The 14799-nt window shown below is 35.0% G+C and overlaps 1 protein-coding gene across 2 annotated transcripts in view; it reads right to left on the bottom strand.

Moving 5' to 3' along the window:
* Window positions 1-1108: 1108 nt before the first annotated feature.
* The window catches only part of TNKS2 (tankyrase 2), a 63778-nt gene continuing 50087 nt past the window's right edge, over window positions 1109-14799 (bottom strand). For both annotated transcript variants that reach the window (XM_044665672.1, XM_044665673.1), the window contains exons 21-27: window positions 12907-13027; window positions 9212-9309; window positions 8197-8271; window positions 4501-4606; window positions 3057-3243; window positions 1508-1664; window positions 1109-1184 (exon numbers count right to left, since the gene is read on the bottom strand). In XM_044665672.1, the coding sequence (XP_044521607.1) occupies window positions 1122-1184; window positions 1508-1664; window positions 3057-3243; window positions 4501-4606; window positions 8197-8271; window positions 9212-9309; window positions 12907-13027 (807 nt within the window). In that variant the 3' untranslated portion in view covers window positions 1109-1121. The remainder of the gene's footprint in view (window positions 1185-1507; window positions 1665-3056; window positions 3244-4500; window positions 4607-8196; window positions 8272-9211; window positions 9310-12906; window positions 13028-14799) is intronic.

Here is a 14799-nt window from a genome sequence, read left to right as displayed (position 1 = left end):
GCATGCAGAGACAATGTCTTATATAATATCTTTGCATCTCTCCTGGTGCCTAATAAAGTATTTTGCATGTAATAGGCACTTAATAGACAGTTGCTAAATGAACAAGGGGGTTTTCGATAGACTCAAGGTACATAGAAAAGTTTGGGATTCACCCAGGGCGGGAAAAATACTCCAGAAACTTACTATTTACAATTAAAGACGAAATCTTTTAACTATATAGGCAGATTTCAGTCACTAAAAATTGTGAACAAGTTGCTCTAGATTTCCATAGAATGATGTGAAAAAAAAAATTCTATCATGAAACCGAGATAAAAACCCCATCAGCAAACTGGTACCTGTCACAACCATGGCTCTTTGGAATATGTATTTGATATACGCAAAGTAACCTAAACAAAAACCTCTAAGATATCTTATAATTCCTTTAAGTAGAAGGATTTTCGAAGTGTGCTGGGTACTTCCATAATTAAAAAGCTGATTCTGGCAAACAAATCTTCCCCAAGCTGACTGCAATTACTGTTAATAAATTCAGTTATCTTGCCAACAAAGCCTCTGGAATAGAGCAAAAAGCCTCTCTATTGTACAAGATCAAATACAGATGAGCAATACATTTGAAAAACACTTTGTACAAGGTTGCAATTCTGAAACAGTAGATTTATATTACAAAGCAATGTAAATAAATACAAGGCTAGTACAAAAGCTCTTATTTACAGTTTTACAAATGACATTGTATTCAGTGTAAATGTTGTGTTTGAAAGAACACAGTATTAGTAAGACAAGTTCCTGTTGAGGACATTTTACACAGTTTCTGCTAAATTCAATGCATAATGTATAAAAGGTTCAAGTTACCTGTTTATAATTTAGTACAGACAAACCCAGTTTTACCTGGAATGGCATCTGTTAAAGTGCTGAAAAAACAGGAAGTATTTAGAAAACACTGTACATTATTAAAGCTTTATCAAGTCAGAATGTTAAACTTCATTCACATTTTTTTATAACCACATCTGTGGCCAAAAGAATTTTTCAGCAAAGAGTAAAACTGAGAGGTCACCAGCTGCTTAGATGTGTTCATGCTCAGCATAGCTGTTTTCATAAAAACCAAACCAAAACAACCCTTCACTCATCTATCCCTCAGCTATGGCTTCAGGCTTCACAATCTGGTAAGTAATCAAATACTCTGGATAAGCCTGAAAACAAAAAAAAAAAGAGAAATTAGTAAGCAGTAAAACCTGTATTTTTTTCTCTATATATCCAGATCATATTTATCAAGATTTCTGATCCTATTGGAGACAGCAGAATCACAGGTACCAGGCAGCATGATACAATACTTTGTTATGATCAAATAAATTCATTAAATACAGATATATGCTGAATATGCTGAATTTTACTAAAGTTTGGAAAATATCATTCTTAAGAACATATAGTTTGCCAATAACACTTATCACAATATATTGAACGAAGTCTACTTCCTAAGTACATTTTGAAGACATCATAAAGAACAAATTGTTACCTGTTCTCCTCTATAAATGACATATTCTGCTAATGCCAAGCCATTAACACTAGGCCGACCTGTGACTGAATGGTGACCAGGAGGAGAATGAGCCATCTTCATTGCACTGAACTGCAGGAAAGATTTCCCTAGAGTTACCCGGCAAAACAGCAATTGCCTGTGATGCAAGGGGAAAACAAAAAATTCATCATAACTTGTAGCTTCTACTTGTTTAAGATCCTATGCTTGTCAAGGAATGTTTCCATCTGTTATTTCACTTCTATCCTAAGACAATTCTCATGAGTTGGGTAAAGCATTAATAACACACTTTCAAGCACCAAGGGGAAATAAAATTTCTCCTCCCAAAATAACACATACCACTTTTTCCTAGCTATATTTACAGCAGTGAAAACAATTTACTAATTTTTCAGACATGAAGCTCTTGTTGTCACTGCCTTTCTATCCCTGCAAAAGCCCAATTTATAAGACAGAGACTTATTATAAGGGAGCTATTTTCCTTTTGCATAGGGGGTCTTGATGATGCGCCTGTCTTTTCTCCTGCCTTGGGCATGGATTTAAGAGCTTCTGGTTAGGTTTTCCACCTGGGGTCCTGCCACCCATGACCCAACCTTTATAAATTCTGCTCTGTGAAAAATCACACCTACTCTGTTTCTCCATGTCTTCAGGTACCAAATTCTAAAAGCACATGTTAATCACTCAAGTCACATAAGTCATTTAATGAGCAAGTCATTTAATCTCCATTGCCTACCCCTTATTGGTCTTCTACCTTGGAACCAATATATAATATTGATTCTGAGATGGAGGTTAAGGGTTTAAAAAAAAAACAAACCATAATGGGTTTGAAGTCAGAGCTCCTGGCTATGATATGTGGATGAGGCTTGGGTAACTGCTTTCTATCGCTAACTCTTACTATAGTTCCTTCATTTGTGAAATAAAATGCTGCCTTAGATGATCTCTAAGGTCCTTTTCTAGCCTTAAATACTACAATCCTATTAACAAAGGCCTTTTCCCCATTTTGGGTCTGTTTTGCCTATTTATTCTACTTTGATCAGTAAAAGTTCTCAGTTACTTTTTGTAGGATACTGGGTTTCTGAATTTTTTCTTCTAGCAAGGCACCTAAATACATGGCTATTGCCTTAGAATCAATACTCTGCAAGGCAAGGGTAAGGTTAAGTGGTAAGGGCTAGAATGGGGATTAAGTGATTTGCTCAGAGTCATATGGCTAGGAAGTATCTGAGGCCAGATTTGAACCCAGGATGCCCCCCCCCCCCCCCCAATTTTTAGAGCTGGCTCTCAATCCAGTGAGTCACCTAGCTGCCTGGTGGCTATATTTTTTTTTTAAAGGGGAAAAAAGAATAGTTTCTAACTGGTCTAGATCAGCAGGGAGTATGGTTATTAAATATTACCCCCTGGAATTTAAAAAGTTTTCTACTAAGCAAAATCCATAAATGTTGTTCAAGACACTCCCAATCTGCACAATCCTCTCTATACACTTTGGAATATTCTTCCAACATAGAATCAAGTAGGTGAGTGTAAATAAATGGCTTACCTGTGGCAAATATAACAAGATCTATCTTTGTGAACTGGACACCCAGTACCACCTCCAATTCCATATACATATTGATTGCTTTTGGAAGAATTCTCAGCAAAGTAAATGCCAGCTCCAAACATTCCACCTATATAGGCATGCCTTTCATCAAAACCTTTATGAATAATTGCATTCACAAATGGAGAACCTAAAATAAAGTTGTTTGATATAGATAAGGCACAGTCACAACTCTCAATCTCTCCCATAATCCTGAATCCAATCAATCTTTCTGTGACTCCACTGATTTACCAACAAAACAGGCAATAGTCATTTTTCTTATGTCCTGATCTTTTTTTGTTTCTCATATTCTATTCCACTCTTCCATCCCAGATCCAAAGTCTAACTGTAAATATAGTATATTTCTTTAAACCCTAAGTGCCACCTTCTTCTTCTTCTATCCTCTCACGTGCTTTAAGGCCAATCAGTGTAGGCTCTAAGCCAAAGGGGAAGTAGGGAGTAAGTGCTGGATCAAGGCCAGGGAGTGGGGGGTAATAGGGTGGGCAGAAGGACTAGAGCAGCTGCACATCTAATTGATTCATTGATATAATCAGGACTCTGGATTTGGGCAACCAAATGCTATTTACATATCATCAGTTTCTTTGCACATTTATAGAACTCTCTGTGGCATTTTGAGCTCTTAAGTCTATGTTCCTTCTCTGTTTAGGGCAGTATTATACTTAAAAACCGAATTTTTATGGGTATTGAAAAGTTTCACAACTTTCTGAAATTATTTCTGGCTGAATTAAGAAACCCAAGTAGATAAGCCATTTCCTCTATCTATCTTTTTTCTTCACAAGTTCTGAACTCAACAGGTTCTAAGGCAGACTTTTAAATATTACTTTGCTCTAAAACTGAAAGGCCAATGCATATGTGTGTTTCTAAAAGACTGTGAAATAGCAAGTTAACTGACCATGAGCCAATAATTCAAAGGAGGATTAACTGTAGAAAACTTTAGTCTTGAACTTTTGAATCTGAACTTGACAGGATGTAGATATTTCCTATTTCTTCTCTTAACTGACTTAGGGAATTAATAGAATTATATTGCCACTTTCCAAAAAAATTGAATACACTGCCATTATTGCATTTATTCTATTTTGGGATTCATCCTTGGTAAAACAATTACAAAACACACATCTGAATAAGCACCATGTAAACTATTAAATCAGAATGAAATTTATTCAAAGCTAATATTAGAAGCTAATATTTACATCCTTGAAAAACAAATTCCATAATCAAAGAACATGAAAATGAATGCAATTTTTACATTAATATTGTTAAAATTAAAATTACATCAAGAATAGAAGGAGATAAATTATCTTTTAAAACAGATGGCTCATCTTGCCATGCAATTTTCTCAGAATAAAGAGCAGGGAATAAAGCTATTCAAATTGGTGGAGGATCTTACCATGAAACAGCATTCTTTCATTTGCATGGTTATGGTTTTCTTCAGAAACCTCTTTCCTTCGATGAGTATATCTTTCCCAGAGTTTTTTGTTACAAACTTTCTGAATCTGAAAAAAATTAAAACAGAAATCTAGCATTACAACTATCTTGTTCATCTTAACCAAACATTTCCATATTTTTTAATTTTAAAAGGGAGTAAAAAATAAATTAAATTAAAGTACTTCAAATCATGAAAATATGTATACAACAGAATTCTGGAGCCTAAATGTTATAAAGGAAACAAGTCTAAACTTTAGTAAAGAAATAGAAATTACATTCACATTAATAGTGGCCAGCATTTATTAATCACTTAAGGTTTGCAAAATAATTTAAATATGTTTTTACTGAATCTTGACAAGGGACCTGCACTGCTTCATTGTACATGAGGAAATGGCTCAGGGATTGTGACTTGCCTAGGACCAAGTTATTAAGTGGAAGAGGGATATGACTTCAAATCTTTTGACTTCAAAGTTCAGCATTTTTCTAACTACAAATACACAGATTTTGAGTCAGTATATCTACTATACTCATAAGATAAAAAATGAATTCTATTTGGACAACACTTTTTTTTATGAATTTAGAAATATAATCAAAGTACTTTATGGATATAAATATATAAAACATTGTCAGACATGCTTATCATTTTACCTCTTAATGAAACTAAAAGTAAGACTTTTGTCAAAAATATCTTAGGCCTCATTTAAAAATTACTAAAATTATCACTCAAAAACGAAGGACCATCCCTCCCTCCTGCCAAGACATCTAAATATTCTTTTGCCTAGCTACATAGTTCAAAAGAACAAATGTGAACTTCATCTGCTGTATTCTCAAGATTTAACAGTCCTACAGAAAGACCTTTTCCCAGATGCTTTTCTGAGGTTACTACAGCCCCCTGCTGGTCCTTGGATGCTGGGTGAAATTTGGAAGTTAGGGGGTGGGTGATCTGGAATGAAGCACATGGCATGTGCTCATGTAAAAAAGATTTTCTTTAAATAAAGATTCAAAATGCCACTATGGACCTGAAAGAGCACAAATAATAGACGTGAAGAAATATAATTTACAATGGATTTTTTGAAGGCTCAATAATGACTGAAAACATCAATTCAAATAAAAATTTTTTATTAAGCATCTACTATTTGTACTGTGCAATGCCCTCTCCCCTCCAATCCTCATGTATTTTGTGAAGTTTTATGGTTTGTAGTTAACTTTCTTCATAATCACTTTGTGAAGTATTGCAGACTTTATTATGCTTGATCTGTCTTAATTTTAGTACCTTTTCTCTGTTAATTACTTCCAATGTATCTTTTACATAGTTCATTTATATCTATTTATTTGTCGTTTCCTCCATTAGAATGTGAACTCCTTAAGGTGAGGGGGTCTCTTTTGCCTCTTTTTGTAAACCCAAAGCTTATCAGTGTCTAGAAAATATTGAGGGCTTAATAAATGTTTACTTGACTGACTGAAGAAACAGACCCAGAGAGGCTAAAAGACTTGTCCAGGCCACAGGGCTGTGATCTAGCCAAACTGGCCATCCTAACTTTTAACCTTTCTCTGTTTATCTAGTCATCTCATTTGCTATCCTTTTATCTCCAAGCACCATTTTCTTTGGGATACCTTTCTTGACCCCACCAACTGTGGGTATCTGCTTTCCCAAATTATTTTGTATTTAACTACTTTGCACATATTTGTATTTACTGACTTTATATCTGTGCTAAACATTAATATATGTACTTGTTTCCCTCATTAGATTATAAGTTTCTTTCCTATAGATTTTTTCATTCTTCAAACATATCCCTTGGCAAACCTCTCTAGTATCTTTGCCAAAGGAAACCCCAAATTGGATTAGAAAGTTAGATATGATTGAAAAGCCTGAACAACATATCCCTAATACCTAGCACAGTACTGGAGACACTTAAAGAGTAGGTACTTAAAGAACTATATATTGAATGAGGCAGAGTTCAATGCAGACCAGTTCTGAAGTCCAACTCCATTGTTATTTACATTACACCACCTTGCTTCTCCATTAATTTCAAAGAAGAGCAATAAAAGTCTCTCATTCATTTGTGGATAATATGGGGTCTTTTACTCCTTACTGTCTAGTAAGAAGAGTCCCAAGTTAGGGCATAAGTGATAAAATGTTGGCTGCTAACAATAAATCATTAATTTCCACAAGTTACAATGTTTAATAAACTTAAGAGACCATTTGAGCTGGAAGGCATCTCCATCTTACTACTTTATAGTGACATCATATGATACTTTTAAATGGAAAGTAATAAACCTTGACTCATTACTTCAAGAGAAAATATGTTAAAAAATGCAACACATTTGACCACAATTAATGAATTAATGAACTTTTAAGGAAAGGAAGGAATGCTTGCAATTCATTCCTAAGTTTATGGGGTGATATCCCTGAATACCATGGTTACAGAAAAAATACTGAGCTGGATGGAGCATTATTAGTCTGCCCTGTCCCAGGAACACAATTTGTATTGTGAAAGCTTGACTACAGCCAAGAGGATGTGAGAATATTAATTTTAATAGATAATTATACAGGACTTTGAAATCTAAAAAGCTTTCTATCTATCTACTGATCAACCTATCTCATTTGAGCTTCACAACTACTCTGTGATGCAGGGCCTACAGATATTAATACCATTTATTAAAGAAGAGTCAGAGATGTTAAGATACCTTCTCTAACCAACACAGCTAGTGTCAGGTGATACTTGACCTCAGGACTTCCTGACTCCAAGGTCAGCACTTACCTATTATGCTAGTGGTCTCTCCAATTTTTTTAATCCAGCATTCCATCAGTAAAATTTTTTTGAGCACCATTCCCAATATGTACATATTTGCTTATTTAGAAGTATGTGACTGCATTAACCTCCTAATAATTATATACCTTATAGAACTTACACAAACTAAAGACTGAAAAAGAATGAGCTACCACATGTTCCCTGTTTTAAGAAAATAAGAGTTGTGTGGAAGATGGATTGGAGAGGGGGAGAAACTTGAAGAAGGGAAACTAGTCATTGTAACAGTCTAGGCAAGAAAGAAGTGATGAAGTTAAAGGCTTGAATTGCTGTGGCAAGTGGAAAGAGGACAGATGTGAATCATGTCATGAAGATTAAAGACATGAGGTGAGGAGCTCATATAACCAGGAGGATTTAGTAGTTTTTTGGGAAAGATAATGCAACACAGATCATCATTTACTTACTCTCGTCTGCTTATCCTGGGACACTCATTCTGTCCCACTAAAATAAAAAGTGGGCTGTTATAGTGAAGTGGAGCACTCACTGACCACAACTCTCAAGTGCAGGGCTGACTAGAGGCAGGAGTTGATATGGGGGGCATGATGTGGGGATGTAAGGACTGGAATTTTACCTTCACAACTGATAAAGGTACTGAAGTCATTTCAGCCCCAGGACTTATTTTCAGGCACAACAAATGGAGGGCAGGGGGAGAACAAGGGACTGATGAATGATGATGAGCTAAGGTTGTAGTATAGTTGTACTGGAGTTTTTGTGATTACTGTGGAGGGGTAGGGGTTTGATTTAGCCTCTTACCTTATGTACTGATAACCTAACCTGGAGTTATACCAAAACTATCATTTGGGTGACCAATAGAAATTTTAACCATTACAGTTAATTTAAAAAAATACCTTAAGAATATTGTATCTGTTAAAGATTCCACCAGCATGACCTCCATCTCTGTGCTCTCGGACTGTACTCTGCATCTGAAGGAATCACAACTTCCAGATTAATATAAATTATTAAAAATTATTTATCTAGTGCATTACAATTTATAAGATGGTTCTCTCATAACCACTCTTTAAGGTAGACAGTAAAAATATTATTATTCCTGTTTTACATATCAGAAAAAACCTGTGTGGGTTTTGAAACTTCTTCATAGTTAAGTAATTTAGCAAGTTAAAAAAAAATCTCCCTTCCTATTCCTACAAATATAGTGCTTGAATCATTTTTATCTGTCTTCAGAATAAAAAAGTTCATGAGAACTACTTTAAAAAATACTCTCAAGACAATTTAAGTGAGAATGAGGATATAAAGGTGGATTTAACTTAACAGCATTATTTGTGATGTAAACTAAAGAAACAGCAATTGACTTTGTTCCAATTCATTCTGCTTTAATGCAATTAATGCCATACTATATGGCATATTTGGGGAAGGAGATTAGTCAAAGAATTCTATTTAGTTAAGAGCTAAGACACTGCTCTAAAAAGATTGATTATTTCTAGTGCCATCATAAGCCACAGCCAGTAGAAGGCAGTGCTACTGAATAAGTTTTTCTTGGATTCAAGGCTCTGCATTCCCTTCTTCCTTCATCCCTGGCCTCCCACCAGACAATCTATTTCTTTAAAACAAAAATCCAAGCTGATTTTAGTTAGCTGTAGCACTAACCCTTTTTAATAAAATGAAGGTATGAATATGGGGTATATCTGAGGTCCTAATTTTTAAACCTATTTAGTTAGTAAGGTTCTGGGAAATGTACTTTTACTTCACTGCAAGTAATGTCTAATAACCTCAAAACTTTCAGAAAATTAAAAGAATGTTAAATTCTATAGAGGATGTGAATTCTGATTAGAAATTTTTAAAGGAGTCATCCTTAATTGTTGCCTGTCCATCCTTTTTAAACATCCAAAACATGTGAAATCATACCTCTTCTTCCACAGACTGAAATTCTTTATCCTCAGGAGACAAATCTATGAGAATTGTTCCACTACCAGAAGTATTCAGTGTCAAGTATGGATTGAGACCTACAAAACGTATTTCAAAGTTATTATAAAACACTTTTCAAAAAAAAAAAAAACCAAAACAATTTCATCAACTGCAGCCAAAAATAACTATTTGCATTCAGGTGCAAAAAAAATGTAAAAGCATTTAATTGATGCTTGTTGACAAAACATGTTGGCTTTAAAGATGGAGATCAACAGGTATACTCACAGAACAAACAAGACTGAGCCACATAATTGAATGAGTTTTCATGGCATGGTGGTATAAGCACTGGACAGTTATATGATTTAGGTTTTAACTGATGTTTTATCACCAACTGACTATATACCCTTGGGTAAGACCTTTAACTATTCTGGGCCTCAATTTGCTCAAATGTAAAATGATAGGATTGTAAACTAGATGATCTCAGCTTTTTTTACATTCTAAAATGTCTCTGATTCTAGGTAGCTCCTGAGTATTAGTCATCAATTAATTCATTGCTTCTGCTTAAAAAACACAACAACAAAAAAAACAACACCAGCCAAAAGTAATAGAAGATATATTAAAAGTGTGGCACATGACACTAAGTAAAAATTTACCTTATTTTCTATTCTACTACAATTGTAAATTTATATTATGTCCAATTTTGTTTACCATGCTTTAAAAAAAGATATAGAAAAACTAAGGAGGGACAAATATTATGGCAATGTAAGAGCAGTTCTCTTTAGAAAATCAGAGATTGTGATCCAAACATGCTTGATGGCTAATCTATGTTAAAATATTAATTTTGAAGGTGTTAAATAATTTTTCATGTCCACTGAGTATGGCACAACAAGAAATATGCTTATGGTAGGAGATATTTTGACTGAGTAAAAATTTTTGATGTCAGGGTAATAAGCTTCTAGAAGTTTATTACTGATTAAGACTAGGGTCATCGCCCTGGAGATATCAAGATTTTAGAGCCAGCTAGGTGGTATAGTAGATAAAGTGTTACAACTGAAGCCAGAAAGACCTGAATTTAATCTGCCTTAGTAACTTACTAGCTCTGACTCAGGGCAAGTCAACCTTTCTTAGTCTGTTTATTCATCTGTAAAGTGGCCATAATAATAGCGCATACCTCACAGGGTTGCTATGAGGATCAAATGAAAATGCATGTAAAATACTTTGTGAATCTTACGATGCTCTATACGTGCTGACTAGTTATTATTTAAGAGGGAGACACAGTTTGTTTAGAAATTCACTTGCCCAAAAGTAAATAATGAAGCATTCTTAGGCTTCCTTTTTGATTTTATTACCCTCACTTGATAACTCTCCTTTCTTCTGGAAAGAGCAGTCCAGCTGTCTTGGTTGAAAAGCACTGTCTGGGGGTTGGCACATGGTCTCGTTTTTTCCTCTATCACCTCATTTCTTCTTTCTCTGGGAATGTTGACACCCCAAATGCTCAATGCTTTTTCTGTCTTTCACCACTCATTCTATCTCAGACATACTTTTTCTTATATACATACCCACCCTCTTTAGTTCTCTTTCTCCTTTTCTTTTAACCTGCAGTTTCTGTCCAGTTACCTCAAGAAAATTTTCCTTCCCTGTCTTCCTTCCACTTGTGAGGAAAAAAAAAGAAGCTAACTATGGCTGAGTGGTGCTAATGATAATACATCTGTATCAAGAAAAAGGAAAGTCAAAGGTTTAAAGTGAAATTAGAATCAGAGCCATCAATCCCTTCCCCAAACCTGAAAGTACCTCAAAGTTCTATTTAGACCCTTCACAAAGGCATTTAATTCCTTATCCTACTCTAATGAAATCCATTTATTTTTCCTTCAAGCACTAGTATCTTAGATAAATAACTAATGTACTTTTGGGGTTTAATTAGCAAAAGTTCTGTAACATTACTGGTTTTTATATTATTTCACATTACAACTATACGCTATTTAAGCTACAGTATGTATCAATAAATGGGTTTTTGTGGGCCAGACTAAGAACGTAGCCACTTGAAGCTTTGGTTCTATGAGAAAATACATTCAAAACGCGAAAGACCTTAAAATCACAGGATTTTTTGCCCTGGAAGAGATTTTGGGAAATCATTTAGACAAACTTCATCACTATATAGGAAAGTAAGGTCAGAGAGATTATAATATTGGCTAATAACAGCTAGTATTTCTATAGTGTGTAAGGTTTTCAAAGCTCTTTATATATGTCAGGTCATTTAGTTTTCACAACCTTTTGAGGCGGGTGCTATTATCCCCATTTGACAGATGAGGAAAAAGAAAGATTAAGTGACTTGTCTAGTATCACACTACTGTAAAGTGTTTGAGGCAGGACTTGAACTTGGGTCTTCTTGACTCCAAATCCAGCTGTAACATCTATTTGCTTTCTCAGCTTGCTCAAGATAACACAGTAGCACAGCTGGGAATAGAACGGCATCTAAGAATTGAAGCGGTCTCGGAGGTAGTCGGGAAGATCTGAGTTCAAATCCTGTCTTAGATGTTTGCTAGTTGTATGTCCCTAAGTAATCACTTATAACTTCTCAGTCTTCTTCCTCATCTATAAAATGGGATAATAATAGTAATCACTTCACAGGGTTTTTGAGATCAAATACCTAGTTTGAACTATCGCTAGCCAAGAATTTTCTCTACAATACTGGTGACCAATAGTTGTTCAGCCTCAGCATGAAGATCTTCAATTACAGGGAACCCCCATGTCCTTAAGTGTTTCAACCAATCCATTTTTGGACAGCTTGGTATTTAGAAAGGTATTTTTTTTTAACCCTTACTTTGTCTTAGAATCGATACTGTGATTGGTTCCAAGGCAGAAGAAGGTCACACAGCTAGGAAGTATCTAAGGCCAGATTCGAAGCCAGGACCTTCCAAGTCCCCAGACCTTGCTCTCAATCCACTGAGCCACCTAGCTACCCTCTAGACCAGTGATGGGCAGACTTTTTAAAGAGGGGGCCACGGGAAAGGAAATGCTCATCTGTTAGTCTGTTTCTAAGGCAACTCTTTTGAAGTTTCATTGTATTGTATCCTACTCATTATATTCTTCAGAATAATGTCCCAAGGCCAGATAGAACATTTCAGGGGGCCACATCTGGCCCGAGGGCCATAGTTTGCCCATCACTGCTCTAGACTAAAGTTATTCTTAAACTAAACCTAAATCTGCCTTTTGGTACCTTCTACCCAATGATTCCAGTTTTGTCTTCTAAGATCAAATGAAATTCCTTTTCCACATAAAGGCCTTTCAAACAAATGAAGACAGAGATCAAGCTTCTCCTTAAGTTTTGTCTTCTCCAGGGCAAACATTCCCAGATCACAATTCCTAGGAATTGGGCTTTTGTCTTAAGGTTAGATTGACTTTCCAGAAAACAAATCTTTTAATTTTATTTTTTTACCACTTACATGTAATAACAAATTTCCACATAGGTTTTATGAAATTATATCATCCAAATTGACTCCCTTCCTCTCTTCCCCACCTTCCCACAGCTGGCAGGTAATTCGATCCAAGTTATACAAGTATTATCATGCAAAACATATCTTCATATTATTCATAGGAAACAAACTTTTGGAACACAAATACTTTTAAATCTGGGAAACGTCTATAACCAGATAACAAAATATTGAAGAGAACAATGATTTTAAAATGAATGGTACCTTGTTGTCCAGAGATAAGTCTTTCAACTCCTTTAATGATTTTATGCCTATGCCCATAAGCATTAATTCCAATCTCCTTTAACTCCTTATGTCCCATTTCAACTAAAACATCCAAGGTGATCTAGGTTTAAAAAAAGAATAACATTTAAGAATGGAAATACATTTGATGGTTATTGCCATTACAAAAGATATAGGGAGCCATACATGGCAATTTCAAAATATTTCTAATATTTCAGAAAGTGAAATTCATACATTGATATTGACTGTGAAGGTACACAATTAAGGTATAAAATACCTAAAATCTAATTTAAGCATAAGAACTTATGTCAGAATCAAAGAGCAAAACAAAAATATGTTTCCAACTCATTATGAGAAGTTAGAAAGAATTAAACATACTCTTATGAGGGACTAAAACTTGGAAGGTTAGAAATGATCATTTCTTTCACTGTTGATATTTGATCTCTTAGACTTACAATTTTCTTTCCACTTTCATTATTCCTGAGTGCATCTTAGCCCTTTGTTCAGACCTTAAGTCTAACTCCAACTTGGTCTTTCTTCTTCTAGTCTCTCCATTCTGATGGCAGAGTAATTTTCAAAAAGGAACACAAATCATGGGACCATAGTTTTAGAACTTAAAGGGACTTTATAAATCATCTAATCCAACCTCTTCAATTTTAAAAGATAATGAAACAAAAGCTCAAAGAGATTACATCATGTGGCTGAGATCACAGAGATAAGAAATGGAAGAGCTGAGATTCCAACTTAGGTTTTCTGTCTTCAAATCTAGCTTCAGAGGAAGGAGAACACTTTTCTGAGCCAAAAGACTGTTTACTCTCCACCATTCACTATTGTCAGAAACTTCTTTAAGACATTAAGAATCTAGGAAAAGGGATTGTAGAGTACGGTAGAAGAGAGGAGAATGCTACAGAGGAAGAAAAGGAATCTTAAGAGGAGGCTAGAGACATCATAGTTCTGCTTTGGGTCTCAGTTTCTAGTCTAGTTTTGCTCTTGACAAATATCTATAAAGTACAACAGGGAGTGGTTAGAAGGATCCACGTTCCTACAGGAGAACTACCAGTAGGATCCATGTGGCTTCATCGCCAGTCCCCTGGTCCTTTAACTTTGCCATCACTAAACTTAGATATTAAATTGTTTTAACACAAAACTGCATCATATCATTGTACCTAATAAAGCACTTATGTTACTGCCATTTACCTACCCCTAATGCAAGTAATCATACAAATATAAATTATTATGACTCCTTTATGAAGTCAAAATTCCTTTGCATGGTTTTTAAGATCCTTAGCAATCTAGTCCTATAATTTGGCAAAGTGATATAAGGAAAGAGTCGTGGATTTGAGGACTTGGGTTTTGATTCCATCTCTGTTGCTTACTATATTGGACAGGTAACATAGTCTCTCTGGGCTTTAGTCTACAAAATAGGAGGGCTAGAATAAACTATCTTTGAGGTTCCTTCCAACTTCAAATTCATTATAAGTAACTAATGTTCCTTTGACTTACTCCCCAATAAACTAATTCTCATTTCTTTGCTTTTGCTGAAACTTTGATCACAACTACTTTGTGATCAAATCTTCATCCTTTGAGGCTCAATTCAAGTATTGTCCTTTCTAAGGAGTTTCCCCTTAGTATTATGTACCAAATTGATCTTTTCTTTCCCTGAACTCTATAATATCATTTTATACTTATATATCGTCTATTTTCCCCCCTAATAATTAATGTATTAATCCTATTTCCCCAAGTCAGGGACTTTGCCATATACTTCTCTCATGCTGCGCGCATAGCACCTTACAGAATTAATTACAGAGCAGATGTTTAATAAATACTTGCTGACTAGTTACAACAGAAATGAACAAATGGTGAATCCAAGAAGAG

This window comes from Gracilinanus agilis, chromosome 2 (assembly GCF_016433145.1).
Source record: "Gracilinanus agilis isolate LMUSP501 chromosome 2, AgileGrace, whole genome shotgun sequence".
Lineage (NCBI taxonomy): Eukaryota > Metazoa > Chordata > Mammalia > Didelphimorphia > Didelphidae > Gracilinanus > Gracilinanus agilis.
This window is presented reverse-complemented; position numbering and strand designations above follow the sequence as displayed.